The 26030-nt window shown below is 41.7% G+C and overlaps 1 protein-coding gene across 2 annotated transcripts; it reads left to right on the top strand.

Moving 5' to 3' along the window:
* Positions 1–1130: 1130 nt before the first annotated feature.
* On the top strand, positions 1131–24071 carry LOC112264244 (lactadherin-like). 2 transcript variants are annotated; one of them, XM_042316106.1, is made up of 10 exons: positions 1131–1344; positions 6976–7101; positions 7745–7876; positions 15320–15433; positions 15630–15811; positions 16369–16524; positions 16794–16938; positions 19080–19264; positions 20950–21105; positions 22272–24071. In XM_042316106.1, exons 1-10 carry the CDS (start codon positions 1266–1268, stop codon positions 22413–22415), a joined length of 1419 nt encoding a protein of 472 aa, XP_042172040.1. In that variant the 5' UTR covers positions 1131–1265; the 3' UTR covers positions 22416–24071. The 2 variants fall into 2 exon arrangements, with proteins under 2 accessions (XP_042172040.1, XP_042172039.1); XM_042316105.1 differs by having other exon boundaries at positions 19062–19264.
* The last annotated feature ends 1959 nt before the right edge of the window (positions 24072–26030 follow it).

Below are 26030 nucleotides of genomic sequence, written 5' to 3'. Positions count from 1 at the left end.
AACACACAACTTTCCCAATGAATCACACACATTCACAACACTATAACAAATTCATTTTCAAGAGTCAAATGTACTTATAGGCTTTTGATCTGTAATTACTGTAATTACTTTGTTGTAAGTTTGACCCATAGAGATAGTTACAGTAGTGGTTCCCAGACTGTGGGGAGCACCCCCGGGATGTAACATTTTAAAATTGTGTAGTGCATCATCAGTTTTTCTCTTGTCATGTTATTACATACATTAGAGAGTTATTGATAACTTTCCAGAAATGTCCAGATCAACAAGCCCATGTCAGCTAATGTTTTTCAGCTAGGTTTTTAGCCCATATATTTTGTTGTAATGTTCAGTCACTCAAATATCAAATAAATACACACTAGACATGGCAAAATCTATAGAATTGCAAGGAAATTAGCTTTAAAACTGAAAAAAACTGAAGCACCCGTGACAAAATGTGTGTGTGTGGGGGGGGGGACACATTTTGAAGTAGTCCATTTTCTTCTTTTATTACTTCTATGAGTTGGCAAGCAAACTGAAAGGGTGCATACTGCCACCTGGAGTGTGTTGTTTGAACAGGTATATAAGCCAAGGTTGTCGTTTTACTGCCACCTGTAGTTCTGGAATGTTTGCTCACAAGTATAATTAATTGTGATGACCTGGATGGAATTATGTGATCCTTCCTTAACCCATAGGAAGTCCCTACCCAGTACACTACTTCAAAATGGCGCTGCCCATGCTAAAACGTGCTTTTGGGCACTATAGAGTCCTCTATCTATCTCTATGGTTTGACCATAGCCACAATATGTTCTATTTAATTGGGAAAAACGTCCACTAGGAAGCGATAAAACTCCAAATGTGGACATCAAACCCCCCAGGTCCAGATCTGCAGAGGGAACGGTAAAAGTACCCACTATAAAGGGTAAATTAGTTACATATAGCGAAAAATGTTAACCTACCATTGTTCATATACTATAGCCAGACTTCAACAACATAGTAAGTTCTCTGAGTACATATGTCTATTCCAAAGTGTTTGTAAAAAAATATATATAAAGTGAAACACAAATGTTAACACTAATTTTACAGTACAAGGTTTAGGGATCTACCCCAGCCTCCGACGCGCCCACCCGCGCATTAATCCATGGAACCCGCTAATTTAGAACCCGCCTACCTTCCCTGTCAATCTCAGCCGGGAAACTAGCGGTATAACCGTATTATATTATCCATCTGGTCTACTCTCGGAAAGAGTGGGGAATTCTCGAGAAATCAACATGAAACGTCACGGGTTTTTGTGCCCTTTGACATTTATTTGCGCTTGTGTCCTTATCGCTGCCGTCTGTTCAGTGAAAGGTGAGTCCCGTTTATTTAGTTGGTTAACTCATCCAACCCTATCGCAAGAATCTACTGTTAAAGTCTAATCCTTCAAAGGGACAATCCGGAATTCAAACAATAACAAAGCGACTGACCCGCTACTTGTTTTGGTAAACAGCTGAAAGATATGGCTTGAGAAATATAACCACTCTCAAATTCACAGATAGACTAACCATCCATGAGGACTGACCATCCATGAGATCAGAATGATAGTTTTAACCATGTTTTGACGCTATAGACCTACAGTGTATATTTACATTGACTTTGTTTACAAACATTGGAGTAAAACAAGCTTATATTTTGGGTTCTGATGAAGTTCATGAAGCATTTATAAATTATATTCTTCAATAATCAATGGCTATATGTCATTAATTTAACAGATTTTTTAAAAAAAATGGATGTATTAACTCCAGATTGTCCCTTTAATGTGCAAGGACTTTATATGTTACATTCAGAGGTAGACTGGCTCTGGCAGCCAAAACAGCCAAAGACTCCAGCTAAGGTTCTAGAAACAAAAAGCCCTCTACTCTCGTATTAGATACAAATTATTTTACAAACATAAAGTATACACTTACTGTACAGTACACTGTTTCAACCAACAGTATTTTTGAGTTACAACAAGTTTCTGGCATCCTTCTTCCATTACACACGTACTGGTTACTCACAGGTGTTCATATTTGTATCATTTACCTGTATTGATTTTATTCAGATGACTATTTTTCACTGTAAAAGAACTAAGCAAAGTAACTCTCTGTAGGCCAACACTTCATTAATGCCAGATATAACTGCTGATTTTGCCTGTCACTCTCATGTCCAACTCTCTTGTGTTGACTGCTCTGGCCCATACCTCTTGCATCAGACATTTACAACGCAATGTCCCAACTTTTCACCTGTAGGTCTTAGTGAAAAGGTTAAATGTCACAGGAGCTGGACATCCAAATGTGGGCTGGATGATCAAATCAAATGTATTTATAAAGCCCTTCTTACATCAGCTGATATCTCAAAGTGCTGTACAGAAACCCAGCCTAAAACCCCAAACAGCAAGCAATGCAGGTGTAGAAGCACGGTGGCTAGGAAAAACTCCATAGAAAGGCCAAAACCTAAGAAGAAACCTAGAGAGGAACCAGGCTATGAGGGGTGGCCAGTCCTCTTCTGGCTGTGCCGGGTGGAGATTATAACAGAACATGGCCAAGGTGTTCATAAATTACCAGCATGGTCAAATAATAATAATCACAGTAGTTGTCGAGGGTGCAACAGGTCAGCACCTCAGGAGTAAATGTCAGTTGGCTTTTCATAGCCGATCATTGAGAGTATCTCTACTGCTCCTGCTGTCTCTAGAGAGTTGAAAACAGCAGGTCTGGGACAGCTATCACGTCCGGTGAACAGGTCAGGTTTCCATAGCCGCAGGCAGAACAGTTGAAACTGGAGCAGCAGCACGGCCAGGTGGACTGGGGACATCAAGGAGTCATCACGCCAGGTAGTCCTGAGGCATGGTCCTAGGGGTCAGGTCCTCTGAGAGAGAGAAAGAAAGAAAGAATTAGAGAGAGCATACTTAAATTCACACTGGACACCGGATAAGGGGCGGCAGGGTAGCCTAGTGGTTAGAGCGTGGACTAGTAACCGGACAAGGTACAAATCTGTCGTCCTGCCCCTGAACAGGCAGTTAACCCACTGTTCCTAGGCCATCATTGAAAATAAGAATTTGTTCTTAACTGACTTGCCTGGTTAAATAAAGGTAAAATAAAAACAAGACAGGAGAAATACTCCAGATATAACAGACTGATCCTAGCCCCCCGACACAAACTACTGCAGCATAAATACTGGAGGCTGAGACAGGAGGGGTCAGGAGACACTGTGGCCCCATCCGATGATACCCCCGGACAGGGCCAAACAGGCAGGATATAACCCCACCCACTTTGCCAAAGCACAGCCCCCACACCACTAGAGGGATATCTTTAACCACCAACTTACCATCCTGAGACAAGGCCGAGTATAGCCCACAAAGAACGCCGCCACGGCAAAACCCAAGGGGGGGCGCCAACCCAAACAGGAACACCACATCAGTGACTCAACCCACTCAAGTGACGCACCCCTCCTAGGGACGGCATGGAAGAGCACCAGTAAGCCAGTGACTCAACCCCTGTAATTGGGTTAGAGGCAGAGAATCCCAGTGGAGAGAGAGGAACCGGCAGAGACAGCAAGGGATAAACGTAATGTGAGGGAAAAAAGTTATTGAAACACTCTTTTTAATCAGGAAACAGTCCTTTTCTTGTCATTACTTTTTTTGTGTAGTTAGGTCTGTAAAATGAAGGGATGTCAGTTTCTATGATCACTGATTAGTTTATCATTTAACTCATCATGAATAAAATTTGCATTGCTAAGAATTACATTTGAAGTGTGCTTTCAGTCAAGTGATTTTCTTTCTCACTTACTCAAATACACTTTTCAAGCTCTGCTTTCATTTAATTGTGTAAATCATATTTTAAACATTTATCACATATCACCACTGAAAATATATCACTAGAGCTTAGATAGTGAAAATTGCTACTCTTTGCCTCAGACAATTCCTCGATCCAGAGGGCTGTACCTCTCTCAAATGGTCTAGGTGAGTGCAGTTGTTCAGACCATGGTTCTAGTGATGACAACCCCCATAAACCTAAAAGATCATCAAAGTTGGTGCTTCAAAAGTGTGAAGGGTATTATTTCAGTCCTGTCTGCTATTTGTAGAGTCAATGTAGATAATTGAACGCCTGACTCAGACATATTGTTGCCATGTGATTTTTGATGATAGACTGTCAACCCTGTACTTAAATGTAAAGATATGGTTAGCAGCACAGTCTTATGTTTATTGTCTACGATCACAACCAGTGATTCCTGTAAGAGGCATGTTGTTTACTCTAAATCATTGTAGGTTGAAAAGGAAGAAGAGGAACCACACTTAATGTCCATTTTCTTTTTGGAGAACAGAAATGTATTTTTGTTACTCAACCCACCCCAATGCACACACAGAAGGGTTGGAAGCACAGGGTCAGCCACTGCGCAGCACCCCTGGAGCAGATGGCAACTAGGATATTCAATTCTCACCAGATTTTTACTGTCGGGCCTGTGATTCTACCCGGCAACCCTCCACTTGCTATCTACAACCTAAAAGGGTTCTTCAACTGTCCCCATAGAACTGTTTAAAGAACCCTTTTTGGTTCCTGTTAGAACCCATTTGGTTCCAGGTAGAACCCATGTTCATTCCATGTAGAACCCTTTACACAAAGGATTCTACATGGAACCCAAAAGAGTTCTACCTGTAACCAAAAAGGGGTCTCCTATGGGGACGGAAAAATAACCCTTTTGGAACCTTTTTTTTTTCTAAGAGTGTACAGGAGTATGGCTACTGTAATGAAAGGTCTACCTGTAAGCTTAGGCAACAATGTGCTCAATTATATCCGCATCACTGTACAACGAAACATATGTTTATTTGCAACATCTCTTGGAATACTTATAATGCAGAGATTTTCAGATTATTTTAAGAGAATTTAGAGAACCAGTTTCACTTTGGTGATAGAATGAGCTCTGTATTGTCACTCTTATTTGTGCACCAGGAATTTTTACCTCGACCACCTGTTCATGTTGTGTGTTGATAGGTTTAGGTGGTATACCTGGCTCAAGCCCCCTGACCCTCGACACACCTAAGTCGCATTCCACTGCTTACGCATTGTCAGATCTTACAACATCTGTATAGGTATGTTACCTATCAGTTAACCACATCCGTCTGTCAGTCGATGACACAGTCAATGAAGTGTCCTGGCACGCAGAAACCATTGGTTGATGCATGCAACGTCTGAGCAGTGGAACGCGACCCTAGTGTTGTGTACAAGCATTTTGCTACATCTGCTAAATATGTGTATGTGACCAATAAAATTGGATTTGATGTGTTTTGTAAGTGTTGGTCATTCCTGAAATGAGGGAAATGGGAATCCACTTCGAGGTACAGTATATCCCTGGTCTGTTTATAATCTAGGGAATCCTGCATTCTTTTAGTTTGGAAGACAAACACATTCTGTTAGTGAAGTAAAGCACAGGGGGAGGTGAGAATAAAATGCACAGTCCATTTAACATGTCAGTGTGTCTGTCTGGACCCAGAGCAATAAGCTGTGGCTAGTTCCCATGACAGACTGTTAACATACTGTAGCTGACCAGCCTGCACTCAAGTTTAGGTTCTGGGTTCCGAGATTGACCTTTGCTGTGTTTAAATGTGTTTCTTAGTATCCAAGCAGAACATAAGTTATTTTGCACCCACGCACTTCATTGTTATTGCAGGTGTAGCGAAATGCTTGTACACAACATGAGGGTCACGTTCCACTTGAATAGCTGACAGTTGGTGAAAGAAACTGAAACGGGTTGATACCATTGATGTTTTATTGTCATGAACCAAAGACAGGTGTCACTTCTGTTCCCCTACAGAGGCTGTAAAACCCACTGATTAATATTTACCTTTTATTTAACTAGGCAAGAACAAATTCTTATTTTCAATGACAGCCTAGGAACAGTGGGTTAACTGCCTGTTCAGGGGCAGAACAACAGATTTGTACCTTGTCAGCTCCGGGATTTGAACTTGTAACCTTTTGGTTACTAGTCCAACACTCTAACCACTAGGCTACCCTGCCACCCCAATAGAACAGCCCAGGTGAATGGTGAGATGAGTGAGCCCTCTACATTACATAGACCTGGGTATCTAAAATACTTAGTAATTACATTGCACCAAGAGGGTAAGTACATCAAGTATACCTGTAACTCTATAATAAGCTACTTAGCAATACTTGACAGGGAGCACACCAACTATTTTCCTCAGGCAGGGAGCTTGTTCATGATTGTCAACTCTAATGACCATTCTCAGCTCACCTCTTCAAACTCCTGTATGTCATTGAACCTACCCATTGTAAAGCAACTATGATTCTGTTTTATGAACTGGAATAGTATGCTGGTATGTCATGGAGGACTGTAAAGTCACTCTTGGCTTAGTGGAACCATAAAACCACCTGTCTCCCTCTGGATGTTTCTGTCCTCTCCTTCCTGTGCTCTGTGAGTCAGCACTTAGGCCCTCTATGACCTCCCAGCTAACATGGGCCCTCAGCATCACCACATCTCCTTTGTGTTCATGGAGGGAAACGACTCTCGTTAGAGTGCCAGTGCCTGTATTCACAAAGTGTCTCAGAGTAGGAGTGCTGACCTAATATCAGGTCTTCCCTGCCTGTGTCATCTTATTCATTATGATCTGAAAGCATATACTGACCCTAGAGCAACACTCCTACTGTGAGATGCTTTGTGAATACAGGGCCAGGAGTCCAGGGACGTCCCTTATCAACCCTCCAACTTTTCTTGCTGTGATGTAAGATATGCTTGATCACATGTAATGGAGAGGCCATTGAGGTGAGGTATAACTGCCTTTTGACACAGAGATTGTCAAACTGTCTAAAACATGGCAGGTGCATGGAGGCTCCATATCGTGCCTTTATGTGGCCACCCTGTGACACTCCTCTCTCACCTCATTTTATTCTCTTCCTCCCTCTCTTTACCACGGTCTCTTCCCCCCTCTCCACGTCTCTCTCTCTCTTCCAGGAGATTACTGTGAAGTGAATCTCTGCCATAACGGAGGGACGTGTGTGACCGGGGTGGGGGAGGACCCATTCATCTGTATCTGTGCTGATGCTTTTACTGGAGACACCTGCCACCTCAATGAGACTGGTAAGGAGGAGTAGAGCTAGCCAAATATGGTCAAGGCAGGTCAATGAGACTGGTAAGGAGGAGTAGCGCTAGCCAAATATGGTCAAGGCAGGTCAATGAGACTGGTAAGGAGGAGTAGCGCTAGCCAAATACGGTCAAGGCAGGTCAATGAGACTGGTAAGGAGGAGTAGCGCTAGCCAAATATGGTCAAGGCAGGTCAATGAGACTGGTAAGGAGGAGTAGAGCTAGCCAAATATGGTCAAGGCAGGTCAATGAGACTGGTAAGGAGGAGTAGCGCTAGCCAAATATGGTCAAGGCAGGTCAATGAGACTGGTAAGGAGGAGTAGCGCTAGCCAAATATGGTCAAGGCAGGTCAATGAGACTGGTAAGGAGGAGTAGAGTTAGCCAAATATGGTCAAGGCAGGTGGACGTATTTAAAAAGCTTTGAGTTTCAAATGGGACAATTCGATATACTCAGTATACTGAGATTTTGGTCTTGTCACTTCATTTTTAGAAGCAAAGCTAATTTCTTGGACTGGCATCCAGGCGCTGGCTTCCATTTCTGTGCGTTAAACCTGACTGTTTTTCATTAAATGAAAGCATATTCTTGATTTTTTTTTCCTTGAGTGTGTCCCGTCTTTATAATTGGTCAATCCTACCTTAGGTCCCTGCATTCCCAACCCCTGCAGGAATGATGGGTCGTGTGAGGTCATCACTCCGACCAGACGAGGAGACGTGTTCAGCGAGTACGTGTGTAAATGCCAGCCTGGCTTCGAGGGCGTGCACTGCCAGATCAGTAAGTTCCTTACTTGTGACTGTACCTGTCCTAATTCGCCCTGCCGACCCGGGCTTTCCTTCCTTTAAGTAATCCCAGATCTGAATTGGTTGGTTGGATTGGTGAAAGTAATAGGGAAGTACCCGAACATGGCCAACATGTCTGTGCTACTCAGCGTTTCCCCTAGATTGTTGTCTTAAGGTACATTTTTAAATCGGAAACAATTAACGCCAAATTGTTTTAGGTGAGGAGAACCAGAGCTTGGCTTGGGTAGGGTCCACTACCCCAATCCTAACTTCCACCATTCCGGTCTAAACAACAAACTGACAGACTGAATGGTGTGTCATGGCAGGTCGTGTTGAGGCGTTATTAACATTAATGGGTGTAAAAGTTGGAAACGCCTGAGACATTTTCCACTCTGTGCATGAGTGTAAGAAAGCATTGTGGTGAGCTCATGATTCATGAAAGACTTTCATTCAGCTCGTTGGAGAGCTGTTAGCTAATGAGGAAATGGCAACCCAGCCAAGCGTCTTAGAGTGAAAAAGCGTTTTTCAGCCATTTTGACTAAATGCAGCGTGACTGGGTGAATCGTGGATATGAATCTCCTTTTAATCTCCTGCTTGGAAGGCATACGATGTTCAGTGTGATCTCAGCTTTTGAAGAAGTTGTAATTTAGGTCTTTAACCTTCACTGGGGGTCCAATCTGGTCCTTACTTTAAAAAAAAAATGTTTTAAATATGTGAGTAGTACAGAAAAGACATTAGCAGACACCACATCATTAGCGACACTCACATCATTAGCAGACACTCACATCATTAGCAGACACTCACATCATTAGCAGACACTCACATCATTAGCAGACACTCACATCATTAGCAGACACTCACATCATTACCGGACACTCACATCATTAGCAGACACTCATCATTAGCATCACATCATTAGCCGCGACACTCATATCATTAGCAGACCAGACACTCACATCATTACAGACACTCACATCATTAGCAGACACTCACATCATTACCAGACACTCACATCATTACCAGACACTCATATCATTACCAGACACTCACATCATTACCAGACACTCACATCATTACCAGACACTCATATCATTACCAGACACTCACATCATTACCAGACACTCACATCATTACCAGACACTCATATCATTACCAGACACTCAAATCATTACTGGACACTCACATCATTTTATTTATTTTACCTTTATTTTACTAGGCAAGTCAGTTAAGAACATATTCTTATTTTCAATGACAGCCTAGGAACAGTGGGTTAACTGCCTGTTCAGGGGCAGAACAACAGATTTGTACCTTGTCAGCTCAGGGATTCGAACTTGCAACCTTTCGGTTACTAGTCCAACGCTCTAACCACTAGGCTACCCTGCCGCCCCATTACCGGACACTCACATCATTACCGGACACTCACATCATTACCGGACACTCACATCATTACTGGACACTCACATCATTAGCAGACACTCATATCATTACCGGACACTCACATCATTACCGGACACTCACATCATTACCGGACACTCACATCATTACCGGACACTCACATCATTACCGGACACTCACATCATTACCGGACACTCACATCATTACCGGACACTCACATCATTACCGGACACTCATATCATTAGCGACACTCATATCATTAGCAGACACTCATCATCACACTCACATCATTACGGACACTCACATCATTCATTACCGGACACTCATATCATTACCGGACACTCATATCATTAGCAGACACTCATCATTACCGGATTACATTACCGGACACTCATATCATTAGCAGACACTCACATCATTACCGGACACTCACATCATTACCGGACACTCACATCATTAGCAGACACTCACATCATTACCGGACACTCATATCATTAGCAGACACTCACATCATTACCGGACACTCATATCATTAGCAGACACTCATATCATTTGCAGACACTCATATCAAAAGGAACTTTTAGTAAGTGCTTACATGGAGCAGAATGGATTAAAACAACTGTATTATCCACATGATATAGAAATGTCCCTTTGGCTTCATTCACACTATGACATAACAGTAACATGACATTAAAGGGGCAATCTGTATTAAATACATCCATCTTTAGACTTTTAAAATGAATTATACATACCCATTTCTCATGAGTTTAGATAAACTGTCGTACCCTATTAGAACCCCAAATATAAACTTGTTTTATTCCTTTGTTTGTAAACCAATGTAATTGCAGTCAAAAACTGTATAGCTTAATAACATTGTTAAAACTATCATTTTGAGATCATATATGGACAGTCCTTGTATCCATAGCTTTGTCCATGAATTAGAAATATGTTGATTTCTCCAGCCCCTTCCCTCAGCTGTTAACCAAAACAGCAGCTGGGTGGCTTTGTTATTGTATTGAAACTGCAGATTGCCCCTTTAAAACAGTGATGTCATTATGATGACATTTAAAACATTTATTTGGATAACAAAAACCTAAGAATGAGTGTTCTAAACCCTTCTATGATGAGGAGAAGTAACTCTGCCTGCAGTTCATCCCAGGGACACACCCACAATGTGGTGAAGCGTGGGCTGCTGATGGATGGGCTTTAAATACTGTGTGTGTGTGTGTGTGTGTGTGTGTGTGTGTGTGTGTGTGTGTGTGTGTGTGTGTGTGTGTGTGTGAGAGAGAGAGCAACTTTGGACACCTATAGGGTTTTCTTTATTTTTACATTTTACTACATTGTAGAATAATAGTGAAAACTATCAACTTGAAATAACCTATGGAATCATTTTTGTAACCAAAAGTTTTATCTTTAAATATATTTGAGATTTCTAGCCACTCTTTGCCTTGATGATAGCTGTTAGAATAACAGTGAAGAGGTAATCACGTGGAATGTTTCAAACTATGAAATTTGTGGACACTTAAAATCATTTTAGTAACCAAAAACATTGTTAAACAAAATAAAATCAGTTGTGTTGACAAGGTAGGCTTCATACAGAAGATAGCCAATCTTTGCCTTGACAAGGTGATAGCTTTCCACAATCTGTTGTGACAAGGTGGGCATTTTCTCAAATAGCTTGTGTGAGTGACAATCACGTGGAATGCATTTACAGAAGATAACCAATCAGTGTGTGTTGTTACAAGTTAATTTGTGTGACAAGGTAGAATGTAAAGATAACTTTGTGTCTGACAAGGTGTGTATTGAGCCAATCAGTTGTGTTGTGACAAGGTAGGGTTGTGGTATACAGAAGATAACCAATCAGTTGTGTTGTGACAAGGTAGTATACAGAAGATAACCAATCAGTTGTGTGGTAGGGGTGAAGATATACAGAAGATAACCAATCAGTTGTGTTGTGACAAGGTAGGGGTGAATATACAGAAGATAACCAATCAGTTGTGTTGTGACAAGGTAGGGTATACAAAGATAACCAATCAGTTGTATACAGAAGATAACCAATCAGTTGTGTTGTGACAAGGTAGGGGTGGTATACAGAAGATAACCAATCAGTTGTGTTGTGACAAGGTAGGGTGGTATATAACAATCAGTTGTGTTGTGAGATAACAGATAACAATCAGTTGTGTTGTGACAAGGTAGGGGTGGTATACAGAAGATAACCAATCAGTTGTGTTGTGACAAGGTAGGGGTGGTATACAGAAGATAGCCCTATTTGGTAAAGGACCAAGTCCATATTATGGGAAGAACAACTTAAATAAGCAAAGAGAAACGACAGTCCATCATTACTTTAAGACATGAAGACATCAGTCAATCCGGAACATTTCAAGAACTTTGAAAGTTTCTTCAAGTGCTTTGATAAAACTGTCTCTCATGAGGACCGTCACAGGAAAGGAAGACCTCTGCTACAGAGTTAAGTTCATTAGAGTTAACTGCACCTCAGATTGCAGTGCAAGTAAATGCTTCACAGCGTTCAAGTAACAGACATCTCAACAACTGTTCAGAGGAGACTGTGTGAATCAGGTCTTCATGGTCGTATTGCTGCAAAGAAACCACTACTAAAGGACACCAATAAGAAGAAAATACTTGCTTGGGCCAAGAAACTCTAGCAATGGACATTAGATCTGTGTAAATCTGTCCTTTGGTCTGATGAGTCCAAATTTGAGATTTTTGGTTCCAACCACCGTGTCTTTGTGAGACGCAGAGTAGGTGAACTGATGATATCCGTGTGCGTGGTTCCCACCGTGAAGCATGGAGGTGTAACGGTGTGGTGGTGCTTTGCTGGTGACACTGTCTGTGATTTATTTAGAATTCAAGGCACACTTAACCAGCATGGCTTCCACAGTGATACCCCATCCCATCTGGGTTGCGCTTGGTGGGACTATCATTTGTTTTTCAACAGGACAATGTCCCAAAACACACCTCCAGGCTGTGTAATGGCTATTTGACCAAGAAGGAGAGGGATGGAGTGACCGGTTCTCCACAATCACCCAACCTCAACCCAATTGAGATGGTTTGGGATAAGTTGGACCACAGAGTGAAGGAAAAGCAGCCAACAACTGCTCAGCGTACTGTGTGTTGAAACTCCTTCAAGACTGTTGAAAAAACATTCCAGGTGAAGCTGGTTGAGAGAATGCCAAGAGTATGCAAAGCTGTCATCAAGGCAAAGGGTGGCTACTTCGAAGAATCTAAAATATAGAATATATTTTTATTTGTTTAACATTTTTTGTTTGTTTATGACATGATTCCATATGTGTTATTTCATAGTTTTGATGTCTTCAATATTATTCTACAATGTAGAAAGTAGTAAAAATAAAGAAAAACCCTTGAATGAGTAGGTGTGTCCAAACTTTTGCATGGTACTGTATGTAATAATGATAAACTGGTCCTGACAAAAAAATGTAATAAAGTCAAATGGAACTTGCAAAGGCAAAAAATTGGACTCACGTTGAGCATAAATCATTGGATTAATGGGGTATACAATGTCAGCTCAACAATTTCCCAATTTTAAATTCAACCATCTTGGATATTTATGTTCAATTGATTTTTTCTAAGTTGCATGTTTTGTGTATACAAGCTTCTACCAGGTTTTCTCTAATACCCCCCCTAGCCAGCCAGGAACTCTCCCTCTGAGGCACCTTTACAGCAATTAGCCATGGCCCACTCTAATCTCAGAAGGCTTTAGCAGAGCGAGGAGAGCTCTGCCAGTCCTGCTCTCTACACAGTAGGCCTAGCTATTGAGAGCCTCAGTGCTAGTTGGGTCAGTAGTTGCCATCTCATTAAAACAAACTGATATTCATGCATGGACTGGTACAAGACTTTTCACATTCCAGATTAGGATCTAGGAGGCTAATGCCACTATAACCCTTGTCCTTTCCATTCATTTCCTTGGTTTGTCCAAGTTTTCCATTGAAAGTCCAGAATCTGATTGAAAAACCAGGCGTGCTGATGCAACTACAAAACTGTAGATGATTCATAGCATATTTATAACCTCTAACTGCTAGTCTGACCACCAGTGTTATTGCTGTTTGGTTGTCACCACCCACATTTGTTCTTGTTCTACCAGACGTCATAGATTGAATAGGCCTGTAGGTAGGGTGGATCCCAGTACTGTCTTGTTAGTCCAACATGGCTGAAACACACACACACACATAGTCTAAAGATACACCTATGGCATTTAATCTACCTAATCAAGGTCAGAGATGTTATTTACCGAGTAGATTCTCAGAATGACTGGAGGGTGCAGTGCGTGTGTGTGTTTTCTGTGTATGTGCATGCCCGTGGGTGTGTGCTTGTATTTCTCAGTGTGGGTGTGTGTGTTGTCACGCCATTGAGCGGAATGGGTTTTAGAGTTGGGACCAATCCTCTTAGAGTTAACGGGAACAGTAGCTAAACAGAAGATGTAGTGTTAAAGTGCTGTCTGCCCCCTAGATTACAACCTGGAAGTGGCTCCCAGGGACACTTAGACTGCTATAAACACCGTTCTCAACCACTGTGTTTACTGTTTATGGCCTATTTTTACATTCCCGGGATGAGTAAATACAATATCAAGATGTTCTAGCTCTGTGGTTACCAAATATTTCTGTCCGATGACCCACCAAACCATTTTGGAATTTTCCTGTGACCCACGGGCACTGAATGAACGAACAAAGCCGATTTTTCGAAGGTCCACACCCTAGAACGAATCAGTAATGACTCGCTAACGGGTACCGACCCACCATTTGGGATATACTGTTTTATCTGATAACAATAATCACTTATTTTTTTATTTAACCTTTATTTAACCAGGCAAGTCAGTTAAGAACAAATTCTTATTTTCAATGACGGCCTAGGAACAGTGGGTTAACTGCCTGTTCAGGGGCAAAACGACAGATTAGTATCTTGTCAGCTCGGGGGTTTGAACTTGGAACCTTCCGGTTCCTAGTCCAACTCTCTAACCACTAGGCTACCCTGCCGCCAATGACTTTGTTGAATAATTTTGTTGTTGTTCAATAAGAAGCAAACAGGGGACCTACCAGTGTTTTCTGTTGCACACTATTTTGCTATGGTTTGCTATGGTGTGGACTAATGAATACAGCCCAGTTTTAGTCCATGCTATTTATAATACAACTGAGCCCCCTGGTGGGGACTAGAAAGAGCTGCAGCAGTGGACAGACTACCATAGACTACTCCCAGGTCACCTCACCCTGCAGGCACAATATAGAACACACCCAAAACCACAACCCTGCCCTTCACCTGTGGTCATTTATGATGCCTGGCCCCAAAGTTGCCCCCAGCTGTGCCCCTGTCATCACCCCTGTGTCTTAGAGAACACACCTGCAGAGAGGCATTATGGAGGCCCACTGGTGGTATTGTGGCGCTTCAAGGTTCACCCACCTGGCTGATTAGCCTGCATGCCAGGTAGTCTTACCACTGGGCTATATCTGACTTACCTTTGGGGTACAAGTGTACTGCATTTAGCCATCACGGACTGTGTTCTCTCCTGCTCAGGTCCAGGGAGGGTTTTAGATGTCAGACCCAGTGGGCAGAACTGGTTCATTCTGATGTATTTTCAATCGTCATGGTCCGGTTGTATAGAGCAAATCTAGTTATATGACCAGATAAGGGCAACAATGTTTAGTCTTTCTTGATGTCTTCCTGAAAAAAATCCATCCAGAAAAGTATTATGTGTCATTATGAAGTCCCATGTCAGATTCCTATGTTAGGACAAGGTTTATTATGTGACATTATGAAGTCCCATGTCAGATTCCTATGTTAGGACAAGGTTTATTATGTGACATTATGAAGTCCCATGTCAGATTCCTATGTTAGGACAAGGTTTATTATGTGACATTATGAAGTCCCATGTCAGATTCCTATGTTAGGACAAGGTTTATTATGTGACATTATGAAGTCCCATGTAAGATTCCTATGTTAGGACAGGGTTTATTATGATGACATACCCAACTTCTATGTAACTGTGTCTATCTCTTGTGCTTGTGATGTCTAGATGTGAATGACTGTGAGAAGCAGCCATGTAAGAACGGTGGGATGTGTCGAGATCTGGATGGTGACTACACCTGCCTGTGCCCTTCACCCTACGTTGGAAAGCAATGCCAGCTCCGTAAGTATAGGGCAGGGGAACCGCTGCATAGGAGAGACTGAAACATGTCTACTACTCTGTGTGTTACACATTATGAACTGTCTCTCTTTGTACTTTAAGTCACAACCAGTATGTCCATATTAGAGATTATAACCTGTTTCTGTCTCCTATATAAGACAATATAACATATGTATGTCTCTGTATGTGTTTGTTCCAGGTTGTATATCTCTGATGGGGATGGAGGGAGGAGAAATCGTAGAGTCTCAGATCTCTGCCTCCTCTGTACACTATGGCATTATGGGTCTTCAGCGCTGGGGTCCAGAACTGGCCCGGCTCAACAACCAGGGCATGGTCAACGCCTGGACCGCCGCCAACCATGACAAGAACCCCTGGATGGAGGTTAGAGAACCAAGTCAGTTTAGTAAATAATCACTTGTTGTGGTAATCGTGTTCTCAAATGGTAGGTCATAACCCACTGGTGGACCGTGGCCAGCTCCTCATGGGTCCAGACTAAACTTTGGCTTGAAACATGCTTTTCTACTTGATGAAGTCATTCGATCTGGCCTCTCTATGGACATTGTCATGGAAAAGAAATGAAACACTTTTTCGATTTGTCTGAATGATGCTACACAGCTCTAGTAAAGTCTAAGCATGTAGTACACATATAAACAGACATACACTGTACAATCAGAAAAAAAGGTGCCATCTAGAACATAAAAGTGTTCTTTGGCTGTCCCCATAGGAGAACCCTTTGAAGAACCCTTTTTGGTTCCAGCAATAACCCTTCTGGGTTCTATGTAGAATCCTTTCTAGCTGGAACAGAAACATTGTTCCTATGGGGACAACTGTAGAAACCTTTTGGAACCCTTTTTTCTAACAGTGTATCATCTAAATCCCAGTGGGGAGGATGATTAGTGGTTTGACCCCTGTCTGACCTCTCTGACCTCTGACTCTAGATCAACATGCAAAAGAAGATGCGCCTAACTGGCATCATCACCCAGGGTGCCAGTCGAATGGGCATAGCTGAGTACATTAAGGTCTTTAAAGTGTCTTCCAGCTTTGATGGTAAGACCTACACCCCCTACAGACCAGCGGGACAGAGGAAGGACAAGGTGACTTTACAATATGAGTTTACCATAGTAATATTCATTTATAGTTAGTGACTCAGTGTAAGTTCATTTAAACAGTTGTCCCATTTCCTACAGTCTTATAAAGGGTCAGATATGTTTCATCCTCTTAATGGTTAAGGTCAGAATTGTGGGAGGTTAAAGCTGTTCCTAGATCTGTTCCTACTGGCATGTTTTACTTGGATCTGTACAGTTGCTCCCACATGAATGCCTGTAACAACTTGGTGACATCACTTCTGTGCCCTGTGCCACAGGTGTTTGTGGGTAACATTGATAATGACAGCACCAAGACCAACCTGTTTGACCCTCCCATCGTGGCCCAGTTCATCCGCGTCATTCCTGTGGTGTGTCGCAAGGCCTGCACCCTGCGTATGGAGCTGGTAGGCTGTGAGCTCAATGGTAAACAGACACCTCTACACGGGAAAATAGAGTGGAAAGACGACTAGACTGCATCTCAATAGTTTTAATTGGCTTCCTTTCCTCCTCGTCTCCGTCTGCATCGATCTGGAAACTCAGGACAGGTGATAGAAATATGGTCTGGCCATTTGGTGTCTTGTTTTTTACATCAGATGGTAATAGGGAGATAAAGAGAGGAAGCTACTCCAGACTATTGACATGCAGCTGTAAATAAAACCCCATTCAAAACCCCAGGGACATTCAGAGTCCTCTGCCTAAACCACAAATAGACCTTGAGAAAAGTTACAAGCCCACCAAGTAAAAGGCATTAAGTTGGGTACATGCGGTCTCTTTGTGTTGACACTGTGGCTCTTCTGTCCAGCTTGCTGACAGTAAGAGGGGTTGTTTAGATGTCTTAACATGAGTCTAGATTTAGTTATGTTTAGACCACATACTGTAGGGAATGGTTTGGACAGCATTCAGAGGGAGACCCATGCAGTGCAACAATGGGGACGGAGTTCCTGACAAAAGCACCACCCATACACTCACACACACTCACACACCATGTCCATATGTGTTTCCAGCCCCACCCTTTTACTCAGTGTGTATAGAGCTACAGTTCAAATTGACTTGCTGCTAGTAAGGCTATTGGGCGTCACTCACTTTTCCTATTCCCCATTATTTTCCTATTCCCCATTATTTTCCTATTCCCCATTATTTTCCTATTCCCTGCCTCCTTTCCTATTCATTTCAATGCCTCCTTTATACAAATGTTATTTGTTTATTATAAATATCTGTCTGGTACTTTTCATTCCCTGCTTTCATTACTTGGTCTTACTATTGACTTTCTGTAGTGAGCCTTTACACAGGAAATAATATGGCATACCTGTCTGTCCTACACTGTTTATGTCATGCCATATGTCCTACACTGTTTGTCATTCTATCTGTCCTACACTGTTTGTCATGCTATCTGTCCTACACTGTTTATGTCATGCTATCTGTCCTACACTGTCTATGTCATGCTATCTGTCCTACACTGTTTGTCATGCTATCTACAGTATACTTCACTGTTTATGTCATGCTATCTGTTCTTCAATGTTTATGTCATGTTGTCTGTCCTTCGCTGTTTGTCACACTATCTGTACTACACTGTTTATGTCATGCTATCTGTATACTTCACTGTTTATGTCATGCTATCTGTTCTTCAATGTTTATGTCATGCACTATCTACAGTATACTTCACTGTTTATGTCATGCTATCTACAGTATACTTCACTGTTTATGTCATGCTATCTGTTCTTCAATGTTTATGTCATGCCACATGTCCTACACTGTTTATGTCATGCTATCTACAGTATACTTCACTGTTTATGTCATGCTATCTACAGTATACTTCACTGTTTATGTCATGCTATCTACAGTATACTTCACTGTTTATGTCATGCTATCTACAGTATACTTCACTGTTTATGTCATGCTATCTACAGTATACTTCACTGTTTATGTCATGCTATCTACAGTATACTTCACTGTTTATGTCATGCTATCTGTCCTACACTGTTTATGTCATGCTATCTTCAGTATACTTCACTGTTTATGTCATGCTATCTGTCCTTCACTGTTTATGTCATGCTATCTTCAGTATACTTCACTGTTTATGTCATGCTATCTTCAGTATACTTCACTGTTTATGTCATGCTATCTACAGTATACTTCACTGTTTATGTCATGCTATCTGTCCTTCACTGTTTATGTCATGCTATCTACAGTATACTTCACTGTTTATGTCATGCTATCTGTCCTACACTGTTTATGTCATGCTATCTTCAGTATACTTCACTGTTTATGTCATGCTATCTGTCCTTCACTGTTTATGTCATGCTATCTGTCCTTCGCTGTTTATGTCAAATCAATCGATCAATCAGTAAGTGGCTAATCTACATGCCTTGAGCTGCAGTGTTGGTTGGTGGAGGGATAAATTAGGAGGACGGGCTCCTTGTAATGTACTCCACTGAGTGGGTGGTTCTTCACTTTGGTGTGATCATTGGTTTCTCTCTATTGGTTCTCTGTCTTTCACCTCCACTCCTTTCCTGTCTATCATTGTCTCTCTGCTGTTTCGTTTACAGTATATTCCAACACGACAGGTTGCTCTGAGCCAATGGGCATGAAGTCCCGCCTTGTCTCTGATGGACAGCTCTCGGCGTCCAGTGCCTTCCGCACCTGGGGCATTGATGCCTTCACCTGGCACCCACAGTTCGCCCGGCTAGACAAACAGGGCAAGACCAACGCCTGGTCCCCCGCCACTAACAACCGCTCAGAGTGGCTACAGGTGAGACTGACTCTCCTCTTTTAAAGGGGCAATATGGATTCCAAAAACAAACCACTTGTTTTGGTAAACAGCTGAGGGATGGGGCCTGGAGAAATTTAACCACACTCAAATTCATAGACAGAGCTATGGATGCAAAGACTGAACATCCATGAGCTCAAAAGCATATTTTTAACCATGTTTTGAAGTTAGTGTTTGTTTAAAATTATATTGTATTAAACAATGGAGTAAAACAGTATTTTGTATTCTGATGGAGTAAAGCATCTAAGCATCTATTCTTTAAGAACCAATAGCTAGCTATATACACTACCATTCAAAAGTCTGGGGTCACTTAGAAATGGCCTTGTTTTTGAAGGCTATTCCATGCAAGAAATCGGCATGGAATAGATCTGGTACAACGCTGTGTTCTACTCTCTTCACAGAACAGCGCAGACTGGCTTTAACCAGAATAGAAAGAGGAGTGGGAGGCCCCGGTGCACAACTGAGCAAGAGCACAAGTACTAGCATCTATTTTGAGAAACAGACGCCTCACAAGTCCTCAACTGGCAGCTTCATTAAATAGTACTCATTAAATAGTATTCATTAAATAGTACCCGCAATCTCTTCAGATTACCTCAACAAATTGACAACTACAATGCCAAAGGTCTGCAAAATGGAGGATTCTTTGACAAAAGCAAAGTTTGAAGACCACAATTATTATTTCAATGAAAAATCATTATTTATAACCTTGTCAACGTCTCGACTATATTTCCTATTCATTTTGCAACTCATTTCATGTATGTTTTCATAGAAAACAAGGACATTTCCAAACTTTTGAACAGTAGTGTAAGTACATGTATGTACCAATCCCACATTGCCATTTTAAACTGTCTACTTTAACAAAGGATTTCGGGTAGCACTTTATTTTACGGTTTAGAAATGACATGGTAATTACTTGGAAGTTGGTAAAATGGTATTCATACAGTAATAACCTATGAGTTACTTGTTTGTGTCTTTAGGATGGGAACTTTTAGCTACCAGGTAGTTCCCAGTTGTGTTGAATTAGTTGTAGTACGTACCAGAGTGTATAGATTGTTACCGCATCATTTCTTAGTGAATACCATCTAAATATCAATGGAAACATTCCTTAGAGGAAGGATCACTTTCTCTTCCTAATATGATTTGTAACACAAAAAGTCATGGATCATTTTTATCATCCTTGTGGGATTCTGACATCTGTTCTTGCTTCATACTATTTTATATGATGAAACAGCTATTCAATATTGGGCACAAATTGTGTGGGAAAACAGACATCAGGGATAGGAGTCTGACATATGTTGACGTAGTATCTTTGTTTATAAACTTCACCCCGCTCACACACTTCTTATTCTGAAAAGTGAAGACATTCCTGTGAGGGGAGTCTACCTTGTAGTAGTTGTAGGTTTTTATGACACTGAAGGTCAGATGGACGAAACGTTTGAAATGGAATAAACCTTTTCCTTTTTTCACCTGAAATGAATGTGTGTGAACCATCCTTCTCTTTTCTACTGTGGTTTTTCTACTGTAGCCAAGACACGTTTTGTGATTTTATTTGACCTTGGGAAAAGAGCTACTTCTTAAATACCAAAATACAGGGTTCATTGAATTGAAGGTATTATCATTAATCTGGTCTATATGTTACTGTCTTGTCCTCCATGATCCTGTCCCAGGTTGACCTGGAAAAGACCAAGCATCTGACAGGCATCATCACCCAGGGGGCCAAGGACTTTGGGGTGGTGCAGTTTGTGTCCGCCTTCAAAGTGGCCTATAGCGACGACGGACAGGCCTGGAACCTGGTGAAGGATGAGAACACCAACACAGAGAAGGTCTGTGAACCACTGCTCACAACGTATTCTCATTATGACAGTCTCACATATTGTGGCTCCCCAAAAAAATAAGTATTTTTCAGCCTCATAGTTCTGATACGCTTAATTGGTTTCCTTTCCTTGTCTCCTCTCCTTCATTGCCACTGATCATATCTGTTAGATGATATAAGTCTACCCAGCCATTTCAATGTTCATAAAGGAAAGGAGAGGACGCCATTTAAAAGTAAAGAGACACAGACATACTATAATCATTTTTACCCTGACTATTTGATTTCGATAGGAGGGATAAGGGGTTTTGCAAGCCTCTGCACAGTTTGTTGACATGAGTTGGGACCTGACTGTGTTTCCCGTGCCAATTTACGGACCCCCTCTCCGGACCCCCACCCTGTGTGTGGAGTGTATCCCCTGGTCCTCTGTGTGAATGATCTCTTTACTTCCTGTTTTGTCCCTGGCTGGAACAGTGCTAGTGACACTCACCCCTGTAGCCCCCCTCTCTGTGTGGAATAGGAGAGGCCAATCTTCACCCCCATGGGAGTGCTGCAAGCAAGGGGCTGTTTAAATTTGCATTGGGGGCCTACGCTGAATAATTCAATGACCTTCAGGGACGAATAAACAACCAATCTTTTCATTGAGTGTAGACCCTTGACATTATGTGACGTAGCCAGGGGCTTCCTCAGAGGGACTGGGAGGGGAGTTGTGTCATCATGAATGAGGTCATAGTTCAGACCAATTTACAATCCTTGATGGGAGGCCTCAGACATTGACCTTTGACCTTTACATATTGGTTCATATTAGATCTCTCCTCCCATTCAGTAGAACCATTAAAACTGACCGTTTCAATGAATAGGGTGAATATTGAAGTTTATCTGAACAATAACTGTTACACACATGAAGTAATGTCTTAACACAGCTGGGTAGGAGATTGAACAACTGAAGTGAACCTTGAGAAGGACTCCCGCACACTGTGTATAATGCAAAAAAAGACATTTCATGAGTCCCTTTCAACATGCATATTTAAATATAGACATATTTGTTCAGATGTAGAATTATTCACACCATACAACAGATATGGTAGTTAACCATTGACCATTGATGTGTGTGTGTGCGTTTCCTGACAGATTTGGTAGTTAACAATTGACCATTGATGTGTGTGTGTTCCCTGACAGATTTTCCAAGGCAACATTGACAACAACATGCATAAGAAGAACCTGTTTGAGCCTCCGTTCTACGCCCGCTACCTGCGTGTTGTGCCCTGGGAGTGGCAAGAGCGCATCACCCTACGCATGGAGCTGCTGGGCTGTGACTACTAGAACTACATTACCCATAATCCACCAGTGCTCCACCCAGTCTCCATAACGTACCTGTCCACACTGGAATCAGTCACACCTTCCTCTACACCAGGACATAGAAATCTAATGTATAGAATGTACATTGGGAAAATGTCAGGTTCTCATGTTCCAGAACTTTGCATCAATCGAATATTTTCCAGATTAAGTCTGCTCTACAGCTTGTATTTCTACATATATTTTTCAGATTTTTTATTCTTCAGCTAAAACTGATCAATTCCAATTTGTTTTTGATCCTTTCCACAGTGACTGTGGCACAGTGTCAATTCTAAATATATGGGCTCTCACATTCTCTTTGAAGAATTACGGTATGTCTGAAATGACAGCCTATTCCCAATGTAGTGCACAATTTTTGACCTATTGGCAGTACATGTGCTGTGGTCAAAAGTAGCACAGTATAGCGAACATGTCGGACAAACCCTTCCCCCAGCTCTGCCAGTTCCAACACGTTCCAAACACTCACAGTTCTGTGTGATGTCACTTTGCCAGCCGACCTAGCAGCTGCTTGTCCCGCCGTGCTCTTTGACATTATGTATCCAGGGTGAGAGCCTTCTATTTACAGCAGTGGTATTCAGAGTCAGGGTCGCCAAATAAAAATAACATCCTATCCCAGTCGGCGTGGACTTAAAGACCTAGAAAATGAAGAGTAGCCAACAGATTATTGTAGGGGACAATATACGTTTTTGAGAAAGATTGGTTCTCTTCATTTTTATAAGAGAGATGACAAGACAATGAATTGAAAGTTATTTGTTGATATAGGTTGTGTTTTTAGATTTGGGTTGGAGTCACCAGAAATTCTGCTGAAAAAATGGGTTCCCTGCTGAAAAAGTTTGAATACCACTGATTTAACACAGGAGGTTGGTGGCACCTTAATTGGGGAGGACGGGCTCGTAGTAATGGCTGTCGCAGAATTAATGGAATGGTATCAAACACATGGTTTCCATGGTTTCTATGTGTTTGATACCATTCCATTCGCTCCATTCCAGCCATTATTATGCGCTGTCTTCCCCTCAGCAGCCTCCACTGTGATTTACAGTAAACAAAAGGCTCTTGCAGTCCTGATGTGGCCCCCAGACCTGGAGTTAAAGACCCCTGGTCTACCATAATATAGATTAATTGTATCGAAGGGAGAGTAGACCCATCAGCTGGTCGATATGAGCACTTAGTAGTATATTGAAGCAGGGCCTGTGTGCAATATACTTTTTGGGAAATAGCTGGACATAATAAATTAACAAATTTGTTAACTGACAATGGAATTATGGTACTGTACATTACCTATACTGTATATTAAGGAAGGACATAGTTTTTTAAAGTGAAACTAAAAGCTGCAAAGGATTGTTCAGTATGATGGTGTACCTTTCACACTCGATCCATGACGTAATTATTTTTTCCAATTTAGCAGATTCGTTTATGTTCTAATAATAATCTTGCATTCCAAGCGGCCTAAAACTGCTTTTTCCCCATTTAGCAGAAATGAAATCAGACAGACAAGAGACAAGTAGAAATGATTGAGTGAGTAGAAATTATTAGACAATATGTTGTGGTTTGAATTTTTTTTTTTAAGAAATCAAATATGTTGGTCTTCAACAGACATCACTAATTAAAAAAAGTTGAAAAACATTCTGTGTTAAACATTTTGATTGAAAAGAATGTCCATTACATAAGACATTGCATGGGTAAACATTGATATCAGTCTTACAGTAATAGCATCAACTTAGTTAGAAGCACAAAAAGTGTCCCTTTGTAATTTCACCCTTCTGCCTAACTCTCAGTGACAGGCATATTCTCTCTATTTATCTCTCGCTCTTGCTCTCTCTCTCATTTCTCTTTGTCCCTCTACTACTTCCCCTTCTCCTTTTCCCTCCCTCTCTCTCCCTCCCACTGTTTCTTCCTCTTCAATTTGTGACCATGCCACTGCCAGGATGTTACAGAGCAGAACTTTGTGTTCCCCCTAGTTCTGCAGTGGAGCCCCATTCTCCTGCCTGACCTGTCTGATCATACTGTCAGGACGGGCGTGTCATGGATAGCAGGACAGAAAAAAGTTGGTGCCAGCAGAAGTGGGACCTGATTATTAAGTGACATCATGGGGGCTTGTTAATGGGGCTGTGTATGTTAGTGCATATAATCTGAATTGCTTTTATAAAATAAACAGACCCGCTTAAACTTCATAGTTGCAATAAACGTGTTTACAGCCAGCGTCAGTATAAACTACAGTAATTTAGTTGACTCTTTGGGCGTGATGACTGTCTAGAAATAATGCTCTGTTCCCGACTTCCCGACTGCACAATGGCACAATAATTCATAAAACACTGTCATTAAGGCTAGACTAAATCATCTCAACCTTTTTGAAGGAAAATTCGATGTCTAGTCCATTTTGGTGTCCCATACATGTTGGGACTAGGAAGTAGTCTGGCCAGTCCAGTGTGAACCACAGAAGACAACCCATGGGTTTGTCCTAAATGGCACCCTAATGCCTTTTGACCCAAGCCCTATGGGTCCCTGCTCAAAAGTAGTGCACTAAATAGGGAATAGGGTGCTTTTTGGGATACAAGCCATTGATGACCGCTCTGTTGTAAACACTGTCCGAGACCCCTGAGGGATTTCCATTGTGGGTCAGACCATAATCCTGTCTGTGTCTTTCCCATCCAAACATTCCCTGGCTGTGTCCCAAATGGCACCCATCTAAATATGGTACCTTTTGACCAGGGCACATAGGGCTCTGGTTAAAAGTAGTGCACTATATAGGGAATAGGGTGCCATTTGGGACGGGGCACCTATGACCCAATAAAGGACTCTCCTGGCTGGGCAATAGACTGGTGTTTATAGAAGTAATCAGACCCTCTTAGCTCCTCATCTCTCTACTATTCACACAGGCTGGTATGTCTTGCCCCTGGCCAAGGCTTTCAACTACACTCTGACTATATATTAGCACTGTGTGTGTGTGGTTTTACTATCCTTGTCACAAAATCTTAGTCACAAAATGTCACATCTAAATAAGATGTTTGGTGCAGTATTTCTCAAGTGTAAAAATGTGCATGAAAACGAGTCATCTATAATTGAATGACAACAAACACTTCATTGAAGAATCCCTACTGTTGACCAATGACCGACGAAGGGCCGTAGGCTCTGAACATTGTCTTTCCTTGAAAAGAAGCTCTATGTTCACGAGCGGCCGAAAAAACCCTTGCCGAAGAACAAAACAAACAAAAACATCACAAAATGTAATAATATACAGTGCCTTCAGAAAGTATTAATCAATACAGTAATGTCTGTATCACCCTGAGTCAATATTTTGGAAAAGCACCTTTGGTCTGATTACAGCTTTGCACATCTTGGGTATGTCAGTATCAGCTTTGCACATCTTGGGTATGTCAGTATCAGCTTTGCACATCTTGGGTATGTCAGTATCAGCTTTGCACATCTAGGGTATGTCAGTATCAGCTTTGCACATCTTGGGTATGTCAGTATCAGCTTTGCACATCTAGGGTATGTCAGTATCAGCTTTGCACATCTGGATTTTCTCCCATTTCTCCCAGATTTTCTCAAGCTCTGTTAAATTAGATGTGGAGTGGCTATGAA

Source organism: Oncorhynchus tshawytscha, unplaced genomic scaffold, assembly GCF_018296145.1.
Source record: "Oncorhynchus tshawytscha isolate Ot180627B unplaced genomic scaffold, Otsh_v2.0 Un_contig_6717_pilon_pilon, whole genome shotgun sequence".
Taxonomy (NCBI): domain Eukaryota; kingdom Metazoa; phylum Chordata; class Actinopteri; order Salmoniformes; family Salmonidae; genus Oncorhynchus; species Oncorhynchus tshawytscha.
This window is presented reverse-complemented; position numbering and strand designations above follow the sequence as displayed.